The 24,047-nt window shown below is 39.8% G+C and overlaps 1 protein-coding gene, 1 long non-coding RNA gene and 1 other non-coding gene across 4 annotated transcripts; all 3 read left to right on the top strand.

The window, feature by feature from the left end:
- Positions 1 to 337: 337 nt before the first annotated feature.
- LOC131329090 (uncharacterized) lies at positions 338 to 22,035 on the top strand. 2 transcript variants are annotated; one of them, XM_058362164.1, is made up of 8 exons: positions 351 to 635; positions 785 to 1,235; positions 4,478 to 4,556; positions 7,179 to 7,333; positions 13,019 to 13,142; positions 13,316 to 13,501; positions 20,458 to 20,529; positions 20,665 to 22,035. In XM_058362164.1, exons 2-8 carry the CDS (start codon positions 808 to 810, stop codon positions 21,478 to 21,480), a joined length of 1,860 nt encoding a protein of 619 aa, XP_058218147.1. In that variant the 5' UTR covers positions 351 to 635; positions 785 to 807; the 3' UTR covers positions 21,481 to 22,035. The 2 variants fall into 2 exon arrangements, with proteins under 2 accessions (XP_058218146.1, XP_058218147.1); XM_058362163.1 differs by having other exon boundaries at positions 338 to 1,235.
- Positions 4,563 to 6,146, top strand: LOC131329091 (uncharacterized). Its single transcript, XR_009200626.1, has 2 exons — positions 4,563 to 5,204; positions 5,367 to 6,146. It is a non-coding gene; the product is annotated as an uncharacterized LOC131329091 (long non-coding RNA).
- LOC131331673 (small nucleolar RNA snoR134) lies at positions 18,742 to 18,879 on the top strand. The gene has a single exon (XR_009201475.1). It is a non-coding gene; the product is annotated as a small nucleolar RNA snoR134 (small nucleolar RNA).
- Positions 22,036 to 24,047: the final 2,012 nt, after the last annotated feature.

Genomic DNA, 24,047 nt, shown 5'->3' with positions numbered 1-24,047 from the left:
TTGTTGAAATTCATACATAACATTTCAGTAAATAGCTGTTGAAAATAAAATTATATTTCGGTAACTACATGTCGAAAATATGTTCAACCTTCGATAAACAAATGCCGAACATACATTTTCGGTAAATAGCTGTTGAAAAAAATATTATATTTTGGTAATTGTATGCTGAAAATGTATATCAATTTTAGTAACTAACTGTCGAGTATAATTGAAAATTTTTAACAAGCTAAAAAAGAAAATACGGGGCTGCGAATGGTCGCCCCATTTTTTTTCACCGCCAAGTGGCATCTCCACCATCATCTTTAACTCATCGTGACATCGTCTAACACACCGGGGCAAAATCGTACTTCCACCGAACAGAAGTCGAACGAATTCCACAACAGGATCGGGCCATGGAGTGGTGAAATGAGGTCCCTCCCCTCGTCTTAAGCCCCAGCCGGCGCTCGGTTGCCTGTATTTGTTCATCGGATTTTATTAGCTGCGAAATTTTGTATGTATCATCCGTACGAGTACTACATTCCTTTCCAAGGTTTTCGATTTGGATCACTATTTAGTTTGTTGTTTCTGATCGTTCTCGAGACAGAGAGAACCATTATGCGCATCAGAAATTTTCATTCTTCTGGCAAATTCGATCTGTAAGTTTCACACATATACAGATATATATACATACACACCCACACACACACACACTGACGTGTACTAATCAGACAGAGGTCTATACGAAACCCTAGACTTGGAGGTGGTTAAGTCTAGGAGTATTTATTTTGTTTTGGATCTGATCTAGTCTAGTCTAGAGGGAGGGGTGCGATGGCGGATCAAGAGGAGGAGGAATTGCGGATGGCGATGAGGATGAGTATGCAGCAGCACGAGTCGCCGGAGCCAAAAAGGAGCAAGCCGTGGGAGAACGCTGGATGTCCTGCTGAATCGCTGGAGGAATCGCCTGAGGTTAAAAGCCGGAAGGTCCAGCGGGAGCTGATGGCTGCCGCGGCAGAGAGGCGGATGTTGGCCACCAGGGGATCCGCGGCAGGTCAGGTGGCCGAGAAGAGTGTTGAGAAAAATTTGGGTGATAGGGCCGAGGAGCAGAAGGCGACTAGTTTGGGTGATCCTGAGGTGGAAAAAAATCTCAACTTGGGGGAACAACTTTCGCCGGAGGTGGCAAACCAGTTGTTTCTGATGGTTTTTGGTAACCAAGTCACGAGGGACATTCTAGCACAGTGGAGTAATCAGGGTATTAGGTACGATGAATTTTCATTATTTTGTATTCTTAAGTGCTCTTTGCTTTCTGTTTAAGCTAGGCTTTGTTAACTTCAATTTGTTGTGCCTTTTGTGTGCTGCGATACACGCTTTTGGACCATGTGGTGTGGCTTGTGAATTAAAAATCAAAGTACTAGGCTAGTACCTTGGCCCCAGTGGTCTGCTTGGGGTGTTACAGGTGGTATCTGAGCAACGCATGTACACGACCATGTAGGCCTTTGAGTTTGGTTGGATTTGGTTGTTGGTTTGATTAGTATCGGTGATTATAGTGCTCAACCCCTCGCGATGGCGCAAGGCTATAAAGTTGGGGAGATCGTAACACCCCGTCCCTCATTGAAAGTCTATATGGGTGATCTTGGACATATAGCAAACCTTGTGGGCTACTACTAGTACCTTGAGCTTAAGCTTTTGGGCCATGCGGTGTGGCTTGTGGATCAAAATCAAAGTACTAGGCTAGTAGTCTGCTTGGAGCGTTACAGTGACCAACACCGGAAGTTAAGAAATTTGAAGGTTTAGTCAAGTTTTAGGTGCTCCAGCAAAACATTTAAATGCTTATTCACCCTTCAATATTTTCTCTTCTCAAATTTGAAGTTGATGGGTATCAACTTCAAATGCCAAGTAGCAATGTTTATACTCTTTTTTACCACTATTTTTCATTCGTTACCATTTCCTTTTTTCCCCCCCTTCTCAAAAGTACTGCACCTAGCCCTTAGCTGCAGGGATTGTGCAAACTAGGGTGTCGACACCGGAGCGCGGATTTGAGCTCCAAAGGAAGATTTGTGACAAGTGGGCAACTTCATCTAGATAGGAGCACGGTTCTAAAGAAGATGGGAGGGGGTCCTTAGCGATCTGGATTTTGGGTGGAGGAGGACATCTTTGGCAACACTGGTTTTATGGAAGACAAACATGGCAAAACATGATCAACTGAGATTCTGAGAATAAGTGGAGGGAGGGCTATTTGCATTCTCCACAGTACTCGATGATGTGTGCATGTGTGTGAGGGAGGGATTGCTGTTTTTTTATGTTGGTGGTACAACTTTTCTTTTTTATCATTACAGCGGGATGAAATTACTATTATGTTTATTTAATAAATTGGGCTACTACAGATTGACAGCCCAATAAGGTTTTACTCAAACGCGTCGAATAAATTCATGAGCCAACACATCCATCCACTTTTACAGAGACTAGTAGGCTTTTATTGGGGTCTTTGTGAATCATAAAAGAGTTTCAAGTCCACACTGTTCTTCTTGGAAAAGTCTTAAGCAGTCGTTACTGCAGTTTGTTAATGCTATTCTAAAAAATCAGCATGGCATTTTGAGGGACATCTTTTTAAACATTTGATTTTCATTTTTTAACGTATTTTATGCATACACTCCTTTCGGTGCTCCTAACCTTAGGATCTTGTACTTGTCTCCGCTTCTGCTCTCGTTTTTAATCCTATCTATAACCTTGAGGGATGTATTTGTTACTCCAAACAACATTCATCTATAAAATTAAACGTAACTCCAAACCACATTAAACTTTTGTTTAATTACTACATGTAAAAATAATAAAAAAATTAAATTTGTAGAACCTATTGGAGTGCAGTATACTGACTCACCCTTCAAAATATATAGAAAGGTAGCAAAATATAATTTTGATGCTTATTTTCATAACTTTTGCTGGAAATACTAGAACAATACCTAACAATCTTACATGATAAACCAAAAAGTGTTTACATGTTTCTGAACTGATATTTAACTTTTGGATGCATACACCAGTACCCATGGTTTAAGTTTGGGGAGGTTTGATACTGGATACGCACCCGCATTGATACTCATGCTCTAGACCATGTATCCTTGGTAGTGCTGTTTGAGGTGTGTACAGTACAACTAGAAAACTAAGATGTCGTTTTAAATAAGACTCTCCATGCCCTAAGATTTTACTGTGAGATCTGCCTAACAAAGAGCTCGGTTCGTCCTTGCATGATTAATAGCTGGTTTGTATATTATATTGGATATGTACTGTGTTTTTGCTATTTCTGTGAGGAGTGTGCTTGAACTGTCATGAAGACATATAATGCTATTTTGCATGTGAAACTATTGCAGAATGGTGATTGAATTGCGCTTTTGTTTACTTTGATGGCTTTTAAACTGAATTTTAGGACATCAATTTTTAAAGCAAGAAGCTCGTAGTGAATTTATGCATTCCCATTTGGCAACTCAGGTGGAAGTTTGCTACCCATTGGAACTCTCTAACCTGCCATCTTCCACAGAAGTCTGTGGAAAAGATGGCAGGTTAGAGAGTTCCAATGGGAGGCTGGCCATTACTTGGTCTAGATTCGTCATTTTCCGTTTTTGGAAGTATGATCACTTGAGTTGAGAGCTTAGGAGTTGTCCAATCGGGTGGGGCAGTGATTCTAAAAAATAAAAGGAAAAAGTGCAGATTGTTTAGCTGATAAGAAAATCCTTCTATGAAACATCTTCATGGCACTAGAACCCCTCCATAAGTGATGGAATTGATGTTAGTCTTATTTCTTGAAGAGTTGGTTTGTTATAATGGCAGCATTTTGTTTCCTCTTCTGTGCAACTTGTTGAACTTAGAGCTTTAATTCAAATGCTTAATCTGTTGCACTTAGAAAGGTGCTTGGTTGTACTTTTTGTGGTTTTAAGCTTAAAAGGCGTAAAATAAGCTAAAAATGACAATCATTTTGAAAGCTAGGCTTTTAGATTCTTATTTTAGCTAAAATAAACTCTCTCTCCAGAGGACACAGGATAATTGCCAAACGTTCATAAGACATTGCTGCCTCCTAAGTCAAAGTCATATATCCTTTCCCTTGTGAATGAAAGTTCTATCAGGTGATATTCATTCCCAACATGAAGCTGTACATTTAACTCATAATAACTTAGAGAACCAAGTAGTATTTTTAGATGATTTTTGTAAGCCCAATTAACCTAATTCATAGATATAGTGCTTCGTACTTCTGCACATACACAATATCTGTCTCCGTTCTTGCTATATCAGTAATGAAGTGTGTTATTCCTCTAAGCAGTTAGCTACTTGTTTAGTATGTCGATATGTACAACATTCATATTCTTACTTTCGTTCGTCTATCAGCAAGAGACATCATCATTCTCTTTTTATTGATTCTAGACTGTTACTCTTTTTCCTTTACCTAATGAGCAATAAATCTTAGTGCATAGTTATACCTTTACTTGCTAATACTATGGGAACATTTGTATAGGTTTAGCTCTGATGGAGAAACATCCATGGGCCTAGTGCAGCATGAAGGTGGGCCTTGTGGTGTATTAGCAGCCATACAAGTAATGTCTTCATCTCTCGATTTACCTTCGCAAGTTTGAAATTAGAGTTTAATTGGACAAAACATGAGCTAATTTGTAGCCTGCCTGCTGATGTATTGAATTTTATGCTATCTATCTTGTGTGTCGTCATCTAGGCATCTTTTGTTCTTTGAGCAGCTTAACTTACTAGTGAAGGAAAGTTGATTAAATTGTACCTAGAAAACTTAGATTTGGTGATTGATTTTGAGAGTTCGAAATGTATGAGGTTCAAAGCAAATTTCTTCATTATTAAAATGCAAATTACTAGAGGTGAATTGGATGTTAAATTATATAATTCGTTAGTCTTCTTTTCCTCTTTGCTTTGGCTATATCTCAGTTTTACAGTGCATTTGGTTGTACGGACAGAAAGGTATCTTACAGTGTACAGGAAATCTATAGATGTTCCTCTTCATTTGAGTTCATACATCAATTGGTTCTGGCCCAAAGACTCATATCCGCAACTAATTCAGCATGCGTACTGGAACCTCTAGCCAGGCAGGTCATCCAAGAGAACCATGACAGAGAAATGGGTTGATCTTATTTAAACTCCTCGTTGTAATAATATTTTTTATGATGGAACATATGCAGGGCCGGCCCAAGGGATTTGGAGGTCCTAGGTGAAATCGGAGGGTGAGGCACAACATATTTGCAGAATTATATATAATTCTTTAGTCTCCATAGAGCACATAAAAAGCTTTGGTTCCGGCAGCCAAATCTCTTGCCTTGTATCCTCCTTAACGTTGGTTCGAAACTTGGCACCTGCAGTTGCCTAAATTAGATCATTTTTGGCAGAAAAACACTTCAAAAGAAAAGGTATCATGCAGGGCTCAAACTCAGACGTTCCGTGTGGTAAGATATCGCCTTACCGCTGAGCCAACAAAGAGTCTTCTCTTGTAATATGAACAAATTATATTTATACTCATCTAAGAAGGGGGCCCCTATTTTGGGCGCAGAATTGGAGGCCTTAGGCAGCAGCCTCTTGGGCCTTGCCCTGAACATAGGCCATTTCAACCCACTGTAGTATGATTATTTTTCCTTGCCAGTTACTGAACTTTTTGATATCTTAAATTTCTAGCATCTTGTAGTGTTAGTTTGTGATGTGATGTGGAGGTGTTGTGCTGGGTTCTTATTTCATCCTACTTGAGTTTGTTGATGGCATCTTGTGGATTATAAGTGAAAATAAAAGCAGGGCAGCATAGCTGTAAACTTTTGTTTCTTTAAATCAATCCCTTTCTAGTCCTCTGGATCAACGTCAGGGATGTTACTGGTGTAGGACCGTTAGTAACTCCAAACCACTGTTCATTTAGTGCATTCCCCCTCTTAATTTATACAGGTTCAAGTTGCAACGTATTGTTTGTTTGTTGTTTCTACTAGCAAACCACTGTCACCAAAGCATAGTTCTGGAATAATTGTTTACCGTGCAAGGGGTATTGAATGGAGAAAGCTGTACTTAATTGCCACTTGTAATGCTTTTCCAAAGTGGATTCTTACCTGATGCAATTAACTGTCCTCAAGGATCCTACCCTGCCTTCCGGCCTATATAAACTATTTTGCTGACATGCCTATAGAAAATGGACAGATTTCAATCTATGATTTGTTGTTTGGTTGTACTTGATGTAAATATCTTACTAGTTCTTACATTTTTGTCAAGCGGTGTTGGTAGACCGTAGGGCATAAAATGTTGGCGGCTCGATACGTAGATCTAGGGCCTAAATCAATGGCCTGACTCCACCTTTAAGAAGATTCCTTTGAAGTCTACTCAGATCTACCGTCATCAAATATACGTTATCTCATTTGATCTCAACTTGTTCATATTTCACTGCCAAGAATTCTTCTTAGAAAACTTATTAAAGCAGTAATTTCAAGTTTTATTCAAGTTCTAAACAGTGCCTGCCTTCATGACTACATATATGGCCATCTCACTAAGAGGTGGACAATGTTCTAAAAGGCGGCCACCTAGGCTGATTAGTCCCCGCCAAGGTGCTAGGAGGTGGTCCGACGCCTAGATTAGACAGCCGACTAGTCGGGCAACTAGTCCCCGCGTAGGTGCTAGGCGGCACCTAGGCGCTAGGCTCCCCTTTTCCGCCTGACTAGCGCCTAGCAATTTTTAGAACATTGAGGTGGATCTAACACCGGGATTAGTGACTCAATTCACTCAGTAACATGTTTTCTTATTACCCATAATATAATTGTTTATATATTGTGCAGGACAGAACACATTCTACAGAAGTTATTTATGGTTATTTTATAATAGTTTGTTCTTATTGATTTAAAGTAAGTTGCAATCGCATGTTTATGATTCTTCCATGTTAATTGTTATGGTAGTTTATATGGCGGGACGGTGATAGTTTATGTTTCTACATCCTTCTAGTCTTGCGTGTTTCATGGTTTTGATGTAATGTGAAATCTGCATTATATGCATTAGGTTTATTATTCCAAAAAGTTCATGGATGCAATTATTTTACTTCTTTCTGACGCAATCAATGAATGGCTCTTGCTTTCTTTATTTTATTTTTTTATATCATATATTTTGAAACAATCATATATTTCTCACCTGACGTTTCTCTACCTGACGTTTCTTACTTAATATGCTTTGATGTGCAGGCGATTGTTCTCAAATACATTATCTTTCTCCCAGAGGAATTAGGTAAACCTACAATTAATATGCCGCATAACTTGGTTCCAAGGAGATCATGTAAAAGTGAATATGTTGCACCTGATGATCTTTTCGATTCTCTTACTGAAGATAGAAAGTCAAGGTGATTTAATTTTGTTTTTTTTATCTTGCCCAAAGTACACATTGATGTCATGTTACTGTGACAACAAATTTAAAATTGAAGAGGGTAGATATCCTTAACAATGTGATAGCATCTTATGTGATGAACATATGTGTATGTCATTTCCAACAATAATGGGGAAGGTATCCTAACCTGAAGAAAATCACCTCTATAGATTAGATACTAAACTAAGCCCAAATCACACCCCATTTCTATTACTCATCAATCAAGGAAGATTGTGCGAAAATGATGGACTCCATTGCCTTCTCAGTTCTCAGTAGTATGCATCACAACTTGGTTTGTAATATGCATCGCATGCATTTTTCCCTTGTATTTTGAGGCTGTTCATATGCATTGCGTGATTGCATCTCACTTAAGTGTTAAGTTTATTGTTGTGAGGTTTTGCATTTATTTATAACCTAACTAATACCTGGGCTCTTATAGAGTAGTGGTTTTGGCCGGGTATCATGCGTTCTGTACTAAGAGGCTCTGTTGTGTTGTTTTTAGAAGCTATTTTTTAAATTAGTCTGGGAAAAGATGTGTAATTGCTACTGGACTAAACTAGATAAATTAATCTAATCTAATTGTGTTTCAAGAGAGAGAGAGATGACTTTGGATTTTGAATCCAGCCTACCCATGTAACAATGGCTAATTAATTAGAGTAGGTATCATTAGTCAATTCAATATTCAATATTGATCCATTGTGCCTACAAGCCCCAACGATACCGTCAAGTGGATTCTTGTGATTGAGCAATGACATAACCTATCTTCAATGGGCACGGGTTGTCGTCTATGTTATCTAGGCATGACTTGTCTTCTCTAATCATAGCTATCTCATCCGTCAATCACATGTATAAAGACTATCAGTGTAAAACCATGCAGTCGAAATCAAAGTAATCAAATGCGTTACACTAGGTCCCAAGTATCAAACCGTAAAATGATAAATCAAAAGGCTAGGGTTCAACAATCATTGAATCCAACATTAAATGCCTACACAATACAAAGCCGAAGTTACTGGACTCGGTTTCATCAAAACTGGAAGTGATGAGCCTAGTTTCTCATGGTAGTGAGAAAAGAAAGTCTTACAGGTGCCCCAATTCTGATGTGAATACTCCTTTTTGTACTTCTAACAAGTCCCAAGCAAACGAGGAGACCCTAAAGAAAAAGCGAAATTTGGAAGAAATTATATTCAGCCTTTTGGGTTCTATTTGCGGGCTAGTTTTGACCTAGTAAACGTCAAAATTAGAGAATTGGTATTTCATGCTAAGTTGTAGCTCTTTTGAATTTACTTTTTAACCTTACCTGAAGCACCTCAATCTGATAATCGAGCAGAATGGTATGGTTGAACTACCGAGAGCTGTGCAACTTGGCTCCTTATTCGTTATGGAATCAAAGTTCTATACTTCTATCTTACCAGAAAACTCAAATACCCTATCGAATTATGTTTTGGAACAAGCATTCAGAATTGTGGTGAATTTAGCTATCCAAAAATTTCTCTTACAAAGACGAGATATTGGAGCTTCAAAAAGACAAAATATGCAAAAAAGTTGGTCATTATGCTTCTAGAAATGTGTTTACATGAAACAGTAAACTATTTCGTTGTATGTGTTTTTTGCCTTGCTTTGTTCCTTTTTTGAAAATTTTTTCCCAACTAAAAAAAAATTCATTACCTCTATCTCCAATCATTATTCTCATTTCTCTCTCTATTTCTCTCCACTCATTACCCCTACTTCCAATCATTACTCTCATTTCTCTCTCCACTCATAACCCTAAGAAATTTTCAAAAATTTCTTAAAAACTCATCCAAACCCAGCATTTATTATTGAAATTGAAATATTATTTGATTGTAACTTATATAAGTCTACTCCTAGTGTTCCGGTATTTAGGGTATGTGGCGTACCACGTTCCCATTCTCATTCCTCGTACCAGAATGATCCACATTCCAAGTAACATAATTTCAAACTCTTTTATTTTTCCTTCTAGCTTGGATTGATGTAGGTTTTGCTAATGTAATTCTAGTATCCAAGCCTCTAGACCTTCTAGGTTGTACTTCTTTCTTTGGTTCTCACTTGGATTTTCTCGAATCGCAATCCCATCCATCGTTGAGTCTGTAAGTCTCCAAATTAAAGTCCGATTCAGTGTAACAGGCTCCAATGCCCAGCATTTGTAATCAGTAATAGAAACCATCAAGTAACTATGGCAAAAGACATAACAAATGTAAGCTGGGTGGCCTAACATGGCACTTATCAGTTATTCTAGGTGGAACAAAGTTGTTAAACAAGATTGGGATAGAAAGATGCAGGATGAGTGGAGAAAGAGTATCTGAGAACCTACACATAAGAACAAAGGGGATATTTAAAGTTGCAAATTTGCAATAATTAAGAGGCATTAAATTGATGAGTCATTGAGCATTGCCTAAGAATTGAGTCAATGAAGTTGTGGAAAAGAGTTATTGACCATTGCCTAAGAATGATGAAAACGGTATCAGAGAATCATTTTGGGTTTATGCCTCGTAGATCAACAATGAAAGTAATCTACTTGTCAAGGAGATTATTCGAAAAGTATAGAGAAAGCGGAGGATCTTCACATGGTTTTCATAGGATTAGAAAAGCATTTGATAAGGTGCATAGTAACGTTATATGGTGGGTATTGGAGAGACAGGGTGTGACAAGAAGGTGTATTGAGGTGGTTAAGGACATGTATAAAGGTTCTGCCTTTACTATTAAATCTCCTGTATGCGAAACAATGGAATTCCCTATCACAGTAGGATTACACCAAGGGTCCTTTTTGAAACCTTATGTCTTTTCCTTAGTTATGGATGAATTGTCGATACATATTCAGGTGATATCGCATGATGTACGATGCTTGCGGATGATGATATATTAGTTGATGAAACTGGGTGTTAATCTGAAATTAGAAACTTGGAGAAAAGATTAGAGTTAAAAGGATTTAGAATTAGTAGGGAGTAGAACAGAGTACTTGGAATGTAGCTTTGGGGTTGTTAAAGTGCTAGTATTGATAGAGTGACCCTCCAAAATAAGGAATTACTAAAAAGCGAGTGTTTTAAGTATATTGGCTCAATTTTTAGTAAGGATGGAGAGATTGGAGATGATGTAACACAGTGTATAAGTTGGATGGATTAAGCGGCAGAGTGCTTCAGAAGTGTTGTGCAACTACGAGATACACACAAAGTTGAAGGGGAAATTCTGCCGTATTGCGATAGGGCCTGCCATGTTGTATGATACAGACGGAAGGGTTGGGCTACTAAGAAACAACATGTGGGTGAGACGAGTGTAGTTGAAATGAGAATGCTGAGATGGATGTGTGGTAAGACTTTGTGAGAAAGAATTAGAAATGAAAGCATTCAGCAAGGGTAGCACCGATACAAGGTAAGTTGGGATAAAAATAAAAATAGATTAGGGTGGTTTGGACATGTCTGATGTTGATCGGCTGATGCGGTAGTTTAGAGTGATATAATTATGGTTGAGGGTAACACTAAGGGGAGGGGAGACCGAAATTGACATTAGAGGCTATAGTTCGAAAGGATCTAGGATTTTTTGAATATCACCAAACATTTAGACACAGCTCGATGTGGAAAACATATTTATGTTCCCGACCCCAATTGATAAGGACTTGAGAGGCTCTGTTTGCTTTGGTTTGCATGTAAGGTGATTGAAATGTGTTCCCAAACTTATGTTTTCTTCGCAAATTTGTGCCATCATTCTTAGAAGAATATTCTTTTATGATGTGTTGGTTTATTCTTTAACCTTTACACCAATTAGCAGCTGAAACATTTGTAAAATGTTGAGACAACTAGGAAATTAACAATCTTCAACAGTTAGGCAACGAGGAATTAAAACTCACATCTAGGTTATTGAATGTGCTTGAAATGTATTTGTTGGCTTACATCAAGGTTGCATCTCACATATATGTGCAGAAGTTTGGCAACTAGGAATCACGATTTCCTTAACAATGTTTGATCTGTAAACACTGTACACACTGGATCCCAGGAAATTTTAGCTCCACCTGAACTTATGTCTTCCATAGAAATTTCCTCATAGTCGCTTCAACAAGCTTAGTCTTGGTAACACAAAGATGGATGACAAATAAGTTGGAATGGCAAAAAGAACTGATTTTCCCAATTGGAGTCTACCTGCATAGCACAACCAATGAAAAAAACCCAAGAAATGAATCGATTTTCCTCAGAACAACCAATGTCGAGCCAAGAGCACCTTCATTCTTTTATAAAGTGGTGGGTGTAAAAATCCACAACGGATCGTGTCCTTCAAGTCACACGTTGCTTTCTACCATATCGTTTCAATCGAAGTTTTACCATAACACTTCTCTAATTTGAAGCCGGTATAGAATCATGAATAATCATTTGTTCAGTCGGTAGGAACAAGTTTTACCCAGAATTCCCCTTGATTGTATAACTATTCTGGCGATTCTTGATTGTCTTTCGAATCAAGAAAATCGTGTATTTTTCTATCAATTTCTTCTTTATCTTTCTCCTTCAAACCTCTTGCTCCAATTGGGAATGCTGGGCTAGTTGGTATTAATGTCTCTTCTGAGGTTGTTGTGGGTAGTTCTGTTATTCCAGTTCTCTCGGTTCAGGATGGGTCTGTTTTGCTTATGCTAGATGTTACTATCGTTAACCCTGGTGTCACTGATATGTCTACGGGTCAGAGTGGATCTGGGCATAGGTTTACTAGCTTGAATGCTTATCAAAAGCAGTCTGACAGTGACTATCCCGCCCAAAGGGAGTTCCTTTCTTCATCAGGTGAGAAAAGGGTTGGCACCGTCCAGAGAGGTTCGATATGAACCGTCTAATGTATGCCAACTTACCTTGCAATCCTCTTGAGTTACCGCAAGTTCTTTTGCAGAGGCATATCTTGAATGGCCTTAATCTTTGCTGGGTCAACTTTGATTCCTCTGTGACAAACCACAAAACCAAGGAATTTACCACTTGAAACTCCGAAAGCGCATTTCAAGGGATTCATCTTCGAGTTGTATTTTCTCAATTGTTTGAAGACAATGCGAAGATCGGCTACATGGTGTCCTCGCCTTTTGGTCTTGACAACAAGGTCATCCGCATAGCACTCAACTTGCTTATGCAATTTTGCCAGACGCACCGTAGAAATAAACTGAGTGGAATGAGAATAGGTCGGAAACAGCCACCTCGCATCTTGGTTTACCTTTCACCCTTGTAGCTTCCTTATGATAGGGTAACTTCCCATTCAAAAGGCTAGACTTTAGTGTAGTTTCTGATTTGATTTCACTATTAAGATTTGATCTAAGATAAGACCCGGAAAAGACAAGAAAGAAAGAACACAATCAGACTAAAAGGCAGCTAATTAGCCTATGTAGTCTGACCAGTTTGATTAAAGGAGATCGGATTAGAAGGGAGACTTAGCTCCAGTAAACCTGACTGACCATTTTCACTTGAGGCTGTCTTTATCTTTCTCTCTCATGAATAAGCCTTTGGGTTTTTGAGTTTCTTTGATCTTATGTGATGCATCTTTATGTTGGGAGGCAGGAGGTGAAGTTGATTCTACATTGTTAGTTGGAAATTAATGGTAGTTAATGTTGGAGAATTTCTTTGCTATTTGTAATTGATCAGTATTTTATTGTTGTGCCTTCCATAACAGTGTTCTTGTAATTTTTCAGAGCCTTGGTCAGCAGCATGGTTGAAATTTTGTTTCTTTGTGGAAGTAATAAAAGGGCTGTAATTGCAACTTTGAGTATTCTCGACCTTACTACCGATGGAACTGAAGACACTTTGAAGGATGAAGTAAGTTGCAACTCTTGCATATATGTTCATGCTTTTTCCTTTTGTAACCATCAGCTAGGAAAATCATTTAAAGGTAGGCATTATTCTTGCAATGCTTTACGACACTAAATTGTTACATCAGCTCTTCTGATTACTAAATTGTTCTTTTGTGTTTGGTACATCCAATCTATCAGGGTTTTGCAAAAGCACTTCAAGATCTCTCAATTGAATCAGGTTCTGACTTGCAGAATGTTTTGAGAGTTGGCACGTACACTTCACAGGCTAGTGCATTTCAGAGACTTGAAGCAATGATTCCAGTTTTCCGAAGCCGTATGGGGGCAATGCTATTCCTTATCTCTGCTTTACTTTCTCGAGGACTGGTATGCTTTTGGTTGCTTAAAGTACTATCTTTTTATGTCATTACATGTCTATCTTCTTTTCATTTCTATGCTTTCGTGTGTTATTTTGTTTCTGCTTTTCCTTTTCCCCCCAACACCCCCGCCCCTCCCGCCCCCCCTTGCCCCCACCCTCTCCCTTCACCAAATAAATTAAAAACCTTCACCAAATAAATTAAAAAGAAAATGACATGCTGACCCACAATAGAATAACAGAGAGAGAATTGATTGTTTCTTATTTGTTATGCTCTCAACATTGTTTAATCATGTTTTGATCGAAAATTCTAGCCTTTGGTTATGTACGTTAGAATTAGCCAGGTGTGGTACCATTTAAGTTTTGCTTGGATGGTGGTTAATATTGTTGGTCCAAGTCATTCGATCTAATTTTGGGTCAAGTCATGATTGGACCATTATAAATGATCTACAATTGATACAGTGTGTTTTACCAGGAAACGCCCTAGCGCTTAAAGGTTTTTAAATATGTGTTTTGGTACAGGGTACTCCTTTGTTCCAAAGAATTGTATGGTTTTCTTTCTTCTGTGTTCTCTTTGATATCAGATTTTGGGCCATGAGGCTGAGGTATTATGCCTATGCCAAAATGACTATCATGGCATGCAACCAAATCAAAATGCACAATGTTCTTTGGACATCTCAACATTTTGCGTATTCAAGTTTCTTATTTCCAGGGCAGTTGGCCCAACATTTGTATGGTTGTACTTGGGTGCATTGAGATTGTGAGTTCAACTTCTGTACAAAGGACGTTGATACTCTGTTGATGGGTTTGGTTAGGGTTAGAGTAACGCAACTTCTTCTAAAATATGGAAAAAAAGAAGAAAAAAAAAAGCTTGTGCTTCTTGGTATAGGAGATTGACAACAACAGTGCAAACTTCCCTTGAAAACTCCTATACAAACAAACTTCAATGCTACCCAAGTAGCTATGACAACACAGATGACGAGGACACTCAAACAGACCAACACCTTATTGAAACTTCAAAACAATCTATTAGCCAGCTACACCCTTCATGGAATGAGAAACTCCTTCAAGTTGTACTTTTGCAAACATCAATTGTACCTTAATTGCAGTATTAAGCATCATCATGATGAAAATTGAGTTCGAAAATTTGTCCATGGATCTCATTATACATGGAGACTGTCATTCTATCAAATGTACAAGTAAAAATAGGGATTCAGTTTGATAGGAAATGGCTATATCCATATATTTCTAGCTTACATTTATGATATGATAAAACTTGCCAAAAACGCTTCCATAGATTCAATCGGATATAGATGCTAGTAGACACCAGCACCTGGATGCTGTCTACATTACTGCCAATGTAGGAGACTGCAGGATTAGGCGAAGAATGGTTGGTCAAGGGAGCAGAGCGATAGCATTCCCGCGTGCCCGAGAATGTTATTGCTTGAGGTGCAATGATCTGGGTAAAGATGTTCACTCGAGTGTCATGAGTCTTTTCACAAACCTATGCTCCTAGTCACTCTGTGAGTCCGCTGCTTGTAGTTTACTTTACCTCTTCGAGCTGGATCATTGAGGGACAACTGTAGGCATCATGAGATGTTGTATACTTCTAAGGGAAAACAATTGTGTTCCTTGTGTCATGCGACTGTGTATGAGGTGCATGCCACTTGTCTTCGAACGACTCTTGCCCCTTGTGTAATTATCCACGTTGGTTATGCCCCTAGTTCCTAGGACCTCATTTCAAAGCCACGTCGTGGAGATAGTATTTGTTGAGACTTAAGAGGGTGTTTACTATTAGAGATAATACTTGCTCAGGATGGTGATTTTATCATCAGATAGTAATTTACTGCCTAGGGAAGTTTTTAAATACAATTTCTAGGCTGCTTTTCAGATTGTCTAGCTATCATGCCACTGTTTCACTATTCAGGCAAGGGATGTGTTGCTTGAGAAACTGTTGCAAGTGCTTTCCCAGTGTATCAGGCCAGAGATGGTTAAATTGGTTTGGCTGGAAGGTTCAATGAACTCATGACTCTTGATGATAGATTGAGACATTAACCACAAATGTGGTTATGCCTGGAAGGAATTGAACAAATAGTTGGTTCTGAGGTTGTCTGCACTCTATCTTATGAGCTCGGTCAATTTTTTATATAGCACCAACGCTAACACGCGACACAACATGAACACTTTGACTTGTAAATCCCTGAAATCGGAGGACATAGACACGTTGGGACACACAGAAAGATATGTAATTTATCATAAAAACACGAAAGAAATAACAAGCCTCTAAATACAATTAAAATAATGGATCAACGCTAAGGGATGCTTGAACAGGCAAGTATGATGACAGTAGTCTTGCTGCTGGTGATGGGTCTTTAACGGATGCAACTCTTTTTTTTTTTTCCGCCTCAGCCGAATCAACAGGATCTACTGTTGAGGGTGGCTGAAGCTACCTAGGCCGTCCTTCTGGTGAAGCAGCTAAAACCTGAGTTAACTCCTACTGTTCCACTAACCGAGTACTCTGATAGGTAGACCGATGCTGGGTTAGCCTTCGGGCTTGTCTAAGCGCAATCATCTGCGTTTAAGGAATGGAATGAAAACCAAAGTAATCCATCCATATTAGGTAACTGGGGAAGAATTCATTATCCTGCCCGGGAGGCATGTGCCGGCCAAGCCCATGCGCTTCTGTTTGTAGTTTCATTTCGTGTTGTCTTGTCTGGTTCAATAATACTGCTTATCCTAGTGAGTTTTACAGACCTACTAGACCAGAAGCCTCTCAAGCTCAAGCATTTACTTTTCTAGTTAGAGACCAACGTCTTGGGGCTAACGTGGGATCTGCCCAAGGACCTACCGGTTTGAAGTCATTTTTGGAGGTGAAACTATGCGTTTTTGGGATTTGCGTGCTCCATGGTTAGAAGCTCTTAGGGGTCCAAATGGATTGGACTTGATGAGGCTGAAAAACGACATACAACCTTGGCAAGAACGGCGTTCTGCAGAATATATGACGCATGCTCCTTTAGGTTCTTTAAATTCTGTGGGTGGCGTAGCTACCGAGATCAATGAAGTCAATTATGCCGAGTCTCCGGATTGTCTTTTTGTCATTGTCAGTTTTCCCGACTGGATACTTTCTTTCTTTGATGAACACCTTGATGTCATGATACAAAGGCTTCCCGTCGAATTCCTCCTCTATGATTGCAAAATAAGTGGGGTCCTCTCTTGCTTCTACCTTGATCAGGTGGACATCCATCCCTTCTGAAATTCGGACCATTGAAGCCAGTGTTGCCAGTGCATCTGCAAACTGATTCTTGGTTCTGGGCATGTAACTGAAGGGGATCTTTCGGAACTAGATTATCAGCTCTGCGAGATATTCTCAATACGGATCAAATTAGGCTCTCTGGTCTTCCAATCTCCCACAGCTTGGCATATAATGAGGGTAGAGTCTCCATAGACCTCAATGTCCCTTATTCCCAGATCTAAGGCTGCTTGTAGAACCGTGATACACACTTCCTCTCCTTGAACTAGGATCCCCTTTGCAAACTGACTCAGCCTTAGGTGTCATCCCTGAAAACTGGTATAGGGGGGCGATATAGATAGAGAGTAGACAGCAAAAACTGGAGATTCCAATAGTGGATCTGCAATATAGGAATATGCAAAAACTGTAGCTCAAAAGAGCTTATCTCCCCACTTCCCTCCATTCCCCTGGCACACACGCGTACATAAGACGAACGACGGGGTTCAGACAGGGTGCTTCTGTCCTTAAACCAGTCAAACTTGGATTCTCTTTGTACACGAGATCCATAGATAGATAGGCACATAGTAAAGAAAGGCAGAGACTGTAAACCCCGAGTTGGAGAATCGGAAAAAAAACTTAAAAAGCCCACTAGCCGGTAGTAACGAGGTTCTCGTCCTGACCTCCAAAGCAAGAAGACGAGACTGCTGCAGCTGGCAGTTCATTCTCGGATACCTCCGAGCCGGGCATGGAGGTCTCTCCTATCTCCAACCAAGGATATTTTTCATTTCAGGTTTTCACTAAAGAGTGTTCGGGTTCTTGTTTCTTAGTATTAAAGTAAGCACGGGAAGAAGAAAATTGATAGAAGTGCTAGAGTGAGGCCCATTACCCCGTTCCTCCCGTTAGAGTTCCGGTAGCAACCTTCTAGGATATAAATCTAGTGGTCGGTAAATAATAAAATGAAGAAACCATTAAGCTCAATTATGAGTGAGAAATTCGTCTATTCCTCTTCTTATCGGTTCGGCAACCGACATAATAAGAGGTCTATTATTCTATGCTTTCATATCTTGTGTAATATGGGTTCTTGCATCTCTATTGTTAAGCTGTGTCTTTGTAGTCAATACCAGTGGGAACAGGCCTCTTTCTTAAAGCCTGGTCATACTTATGTCTGGACTCCTGTTGAAAATGGGTTGCTTTCTTCGTTTCACTTCCTTGCCCTTATGAATTAGCATTAGTGTAATCGCTTTCTTTCCCCCTTTCCTTATAAAGGGCGAGGGTGCTGTGTGACTTTCTTGATCACAAGTCACTGTGGTTACCTTCCCTTTCTCTCTCTAAGAGTTATCATTATAGGCGGCTATGTTAGCTGGGTGAGTGCCTGCTTTCCGGCTATCTCCCTTCTAAGAGGTTGCAGCCCTTCGAGTCAAAGTACGACTTGTAGTTGGTTTCGGCGGGATAGCTTGGAACATAGCAACTTTGGGCTTTCTCCGATGGCCTGGGTCCCCCAGGGTACAAATGGGAAAGGGTAAATTACAGTTAATCCCCTTTAACTATGGCTCAGAGACACTTTACCTCCTCTAATTATTATTTTTGGCACTTAACCCCCTCTGACTAATGGAAACCCTTATTCTGTTTGTTTGTATTCTGTTAGGAATTGGATGGAAATGTCATGTGCAGGTCACATGCCCTCCCAATTAAAAATTATGGGCGTTAATGCCCTCTTCTTGTTGTCTCTTCCTACGTTCAAACCAAACCCACCTTCCATACCACAAAAGCCCAGCCAAGCCTTACCTCCCCTGCACCACCATCGACCAAATCGGAGCTTACTCAGTTGGAAATCGAAAGCCCCATCCTTTCTCTCTCCACAAGCCCAGCTACTCTTTCTCTCATGGAAATCAAAACACCTCGCAATAACAACTTGTTACAACCCCAAAGCTCGTGCAGAAAGAGCCATGGGAAAGTGAAGGTACAGCCTCTATCAAATCCCTTCTCTTCGCCATCTGAATCGGTTATATGTATGTACTCAAACCGCACGATCTCTCCCGGGCTTCTCTGATCAATTTCATGACGAAGGAAGCCCCAAAGCTTGTGCTACAACCCATGCCGTCTGTGTTGCAGATTAGCAGATGGAGTGTTCTCGTAGATGGTACTGAGAAAGCAGCATCAAAACAGTGTGATGTTGGGTTGGGTTTAAGGATGCAAAGCACCGAACCAAGACTACCTTTGTCCAGCAACTGGAGCTCCTATTCATCTCCCTCTTCTTCTTCGCTGGCGTCCGTCAGATCCTGCGCCACCAGGATCTGAAGGGTCTCGACTGGACTGGACCACTTCGGGGAACGGGATGAGATAGTAGTGGCGGTGAAACAATTCTGGCTGCGAGGTCAGTGGAGGAGGTGATAGTGTTAGGAAATATGAGGTGAATCGGCGGCGGTGGTGAGCTGTAAAGGAGGTGAATTGGTGGCGGTGGTGTGTGAAGTATGGTGACTGGGTTTTTTACCTTTTAAAAGTCATTTTAGTGGTTGTGTTGTAGGAGGAAAAGAGAAGATTCGATGGTGGTTTTTTTTTTTTTTTTTAACTGTTTTTTTTTTTTGTTTTTTTGACAATGGTGTATTGATGATTGAGGGCAATATGGGAATTGAACAATTCCGTTAACGGTGTCTAATGCATTTAGGATTTACATAGCTAGAGGGGGTTAAGTATTGAGTTTTATAGTTAAAGGGGGTAAACTGCCAACGGGTGTTAGTTAAGGGGTGTAAATGTAATTTACCCTATGGGAAATGTGGATTTGGCAGCATTACCAGTTGGAGTTGCCGAGACTGCTCCTTGTGCCAAGTCTCAACTTGACTTTCAAAGCTTCTTCCTATCTGTCCGCTGACCCAGTCCGCACAGTAAAGCCTCTGCTTAGCTATCCTTTCGAAATGAGACTGAGAAACTTACCAATAGAGTCAAATCGCCAAAGAGTTGCTGCATGGTCTCGTTCGACATGGTTATCTTCCCATCTGAACCCTCGGCGATGATCTACGTTTCACACAGCGCACGATTCCATGGATAATATCATTCGACATCGTGATGGAGGACATAGCTTACGACCATTGGCTTTAATCATGCCACTAGGCATTTGATTAAGACATAACATACTGTTTGTTCACATTTATCCATACAAAATTCACTTAAGTATTTAGGCAAATGTTTAGTCACCCTTCAGAAGTCTTTTTTTCATAGCCTGGCCCATGAGTGTCTGATAGAATGTGCTGAGAGTGTCAATAGAGTGTCTTTGCATGTTCTAGAGTGCCCACAGAGTGTCCAAATGAAAAAGGTTGAGAATATAAGACGCTTATGATTTGACTGTTAGACACGTGTACGGAGAGTGTCGGTGTCCGCCCAAGTGTCAGACTGGTACGTGACCTCCAACAAAGTGTCTGTAGAGTTCCATTTTTTTGCTACACAAAGTTGAAACAAACTTTTGTTCCGCAAGAAAAAAGTCCTTGGATGTTATCATGTGGTATACTAAACCATGAAACATGATCTTTATTCTGATCTTAATTCTGTGAAAAGCAATAACTTACGACCAGAAAATAATTTGGTCTATTACAGAATGGGAACCCTTGACAAAAGTTGAAACATAACAGTTACTCCTATGTAGCTGACACTTGGGCATGCCCTAATTGAAGAATGCTTTATGTTTTTGCTTGGACATTTGTGTTATGAAAGCATAATTATTTTGTTTGCTATTTGTATTTTTAGGACTTCGTTCAAGCAGACAGAGATGACCCCAGCCAATCTTTGGTCACCGCTCCATTTGGGCATGCGTCACAGGTTTGTGCAGATAAATGAAGCCTCTGTTTTCCTTTTATACTGTTTCAGTGATGATCTGCTAGATTGTCTCCCCTTAAAAATGGTTTTTCTTCATCATGATTTAATCAGTAACTTTTTAAGTTACCTTTTGAACAGGAAATAGTAAACCTACTACTTTGTGGGGAGGCTGTGGCCCATGTGTTTGATGGACGGATGGATTTAGGTGGTGGCATGTTTCTGAAAGGGATATCCACTAATGTGGAAGTTGGATTCCTTACCCTACTCGAATCTTTAAATTTCTGCAAGGTTGGTCAGTATCTTAAATGCCCAAAATGGCCAATATGGGTTATTGGGAGCGAGTCTCATTATACAGTTCTATTTGCTCTCAGTACATCTGTTCAAGATGAAAATGAATTTGAAGGGAGAGAAACACAGATCCGAAGAGCATTTGATGCACAAGATCAGAGTGGAGGCGGTGGCTTTATTAGCGTAGAAGGGTTTCATCAAGTTCTGAAGGAAACCTGTATTAACCTTCCGCCTGAGAAGCTGGATCACATCTGCAGCTCAGGCTTCATTGTGTGGAGTGAGTTCTGGCAAGTTTTATTGGATTTAGACAAGAGTTTGGGAGGCTTAAAAGACTCTACTGGATTAATGGGTAAGAAGGTTTTCGATCTTTACCATTTTAATGGGATTGCAAAGTCAGACTTAAATGGCTGCCAAACAACCCCTGGGGGGGAGACTCCTCTACAAAGACCCAGGCTTACAAAATTGAGGGTCTCGGTTCCCCCTAGGTGGACTCCTGAAGAATTTTTGGCAGATGTAAAGCTGCCTTCTGATTCAAGCTCTAAAGAGACGGTTGCTGAAGTGGCGAAGCCTGAGCCTCCTCAGCATGCGCCATTGGTCGACTGCATTAGAACACGCTGGGCCCGTGCCACTTGCAACTGGGTAGGAGATCCCCCAAGTATAGTCTAAGGTTGTGTTTGGTTCAAGAATTTGTCGGGGATTTATGCAAGAAAATGAAATGAAGGAAAAAGATACGAAAATAGTGGAGAGAGTTACACAAGTTTTTGTTAATTGGTTCCTGTCAATTTCCTTACCCTTTGTAACTTCTTAAATCTGCAAACTAAACACAGACGGAGAAGTGTTTTGATCCTATCTAGGATCGCTCAGTAGGCTCTCGTCAGTGGAATCATGGAGGGCAATGCAAAAAACTAGTTGAGGGCATTTGGATCTATTGGTACACAGGCACACTATTTTCAGCCCTATCTTCTTGTCATTGTTGACATTCCAATTTGATTTTGATGTTTTTTGGGCTAACTTGATTTGATTTTGATTTGCCCATTGCACAGTAGGTAAAGGTCTGTTGTTTTCGTAGCCAATCTGTAGAATTTATTTACGGTTATGCTTTTTGCTGTTGATCAGGAATTTTCTCATATGTTATCCAACTATTCTTTGTATGGTTATCGTTGATTAGGAAACTTTTCTCAGCTAATAAAGGACCTCACAACACTTGGTGAGGTTTCGACATTGCTACTGTAAAGCGGTCCTTATGTTTTCCCTCCATATCATTCTTTATTTATAGTTCGTTAACCATGCAAAACTGCCAAAAACATGTCGGTTAATGTGGTTTCCTTATGAGATCCCTAGTGATAAGAGCATCTCCAGTAGTTCTTGGCCATTTTGCTAGGAAATATGCTAGATATTAGGTTAGCTAGCCACCAATTGTTAAGTCCCCCAATAGACTAGGCATTTAGGCTATGCAAAGGAAAAAATAAAATAATAACTGCAGCATTGGTATTTAAAAAAATATATATTTATATAAACTCGACTCTAGCACTGAGAAAGTGATGGCTGCTCTTAGGACATTGAGCTGTGGTGTCAATCTTGAATATGATTGGTTTACGGCGGGAGACTTTTAATTTTTGTGTTAGCTATATAAAAGACAGTCGTATGGAGAACTTTTTCTAGAAAAATATTTTTCACCCTCAATTTCTGTCATGTACTCGATTTTAAACATAATTATAAGTGATTTACATAATAAAAATACTCACAAATACCCGTACGGTACCCAGAAGATCACTGTGTTCTCATTCCCTTAATTACGCTTCCAAGTCCGAAAGGTTCCAAAATATTACAACATTGGCTCGACGGCCCCAAATTATTATAAGTAGCGAAGTTCAAAAGGAATTAGTGGTTACACTATTCCGAGTCAAAAGAATTACAATTTAAGTTACAAATACATCTTTCAAAATAAGTTTACAAAGATGAATAAGTAACTCTTTCGGTTAGCTTTCAAAAATAACGTCCGCACTCCAAGCACGCCAAGCAATGCGAGCTATGGTCCCGGGTTAGCACCTGAAAATAATATAAGGCTTGAGCTACACTAGTCCAGTAGAAAAGTCTACGCAAATTCTATATGCAAATGAGCGAGACGAATGAACGAATGATAAAAGATCACAAGACAACGGAGGAAGCACAATTTTCATGAACAAGTGTCCCAAAATCTCCAATTTTTCTTTTATTCAACCCATAAATCACACCCGTTCAATTCATGTCTCAACATGTCATGTTGTTTGTGTGTCTGAGCCGAAGCTCCTGCCAGGCTAATTTTGGAACCCTGATATCCCCCGCCAAGCACCCACCTTGAAGGTTAGGCCTTGAGTAATTATTTTGAGCATTAGCTCCTGCCAGGCTAATTATGGGACCCTGATATCCCCTGCCAGGCACCCACCCGTCGATGGGCCCTGAATGTTCGCGCGTCATTTGCAAGTTCAAGTGTATCGTTCGTAAAACATTGTGCAATTCGAAGCTCATCCTTAACATTTTAAAAAAAAGGAAATTACATTTTCGGACAAATCCAAGTTGGATGTCTCAATGATCATGGTACCATGCATGATTGTCCATGCCATCATCATATATAATCAACTAATCATTGAATCCCCTGGAAAGGCCTTTAGGCTTGGAAAAGAAAAAGTAGAACGGTACAGGAGGATTTTGCTTTTCACCGGTGGTCTACCGGTAGGGAACATGGAGCTACCGGTAGGGATTGTAAACTGTGGGTACAAAGTTTCAGCTGGTAAGAGTTCTACCGGTAGAAAGAAAAATACTACCGGTAGGTGGGAAAAAAATAAATTAATAATCTTACCGGTAGGGAATAAGTCCTATCGGTACAAATTCAAAACAGTGAGCACACATTTTTACGGTAACAAAGTTCTACCGGTAGAGGAAAATATCCTACCGGTAGGAATACGGAATTTAGCGATTTTTCATCAGATGACAGATTTTGATCCAAACCAAACAACAATCAACACAAGCTCAAACAAAGCATGGAAATACTCAAACAAGACATAGGAGAACTCAAATAACATATAAAGAGAGGTAGAATTCCCTACCTCAAGTATCCAAACCGAAATCAAGAAGATTGTGCAAGCCCTAGCTTCTGGAATCCCAAACCAAGCAAAAACACACCAAACCGGGCTCTATTTAGCGCAATAGGAGCCCAAATACGCAAATTGATGATGGAGTTGAGAGTGATTATT

Source organism: Rhododendron vialii, chromosome 6a, assembly GCF_030253575.1.
Source record: "Rhododendron vialii isolate Sample 1 chromosome 6a, ASM3025357v1".
NCBI classification, from domain to species: Eukaryota; Viridiplantae; Streptophyta; class Magnoliopsida; order Ericales; family Ericaceae; genus Rhododendron; species Rhododendron vialii.
The sequence above is the reverse complement of the archived record's forward strand: the minus strand, read 5'-3'. Positions and strand labels throughout refer to the sequence as shown.

Bases quoted from the DNA above. Each gene is read 5' to 3' on its own strand.
- LOC131329090 (XM_058362163.1), top strand. From the start codon at position 808: ATGGCGGATCAAGAGGAGGAGGAATTGCGGATGGCGATGAGGATGAGT. The intron at 1,236-4,477 runs GTACGATGAATT...ACATTTGTATAG, and splicing joins TGGAGTAATCAGGGTATTAG to GTTTAGCTCTGATGGAGAAA. The intron at 13,502-20,457 runs GTATGCTTTTGG...TTGTATTTTTAG, and splicing joins CTTTACTTTCTCGAGGACTG to GACTTCGTTCAAGCAGACAG.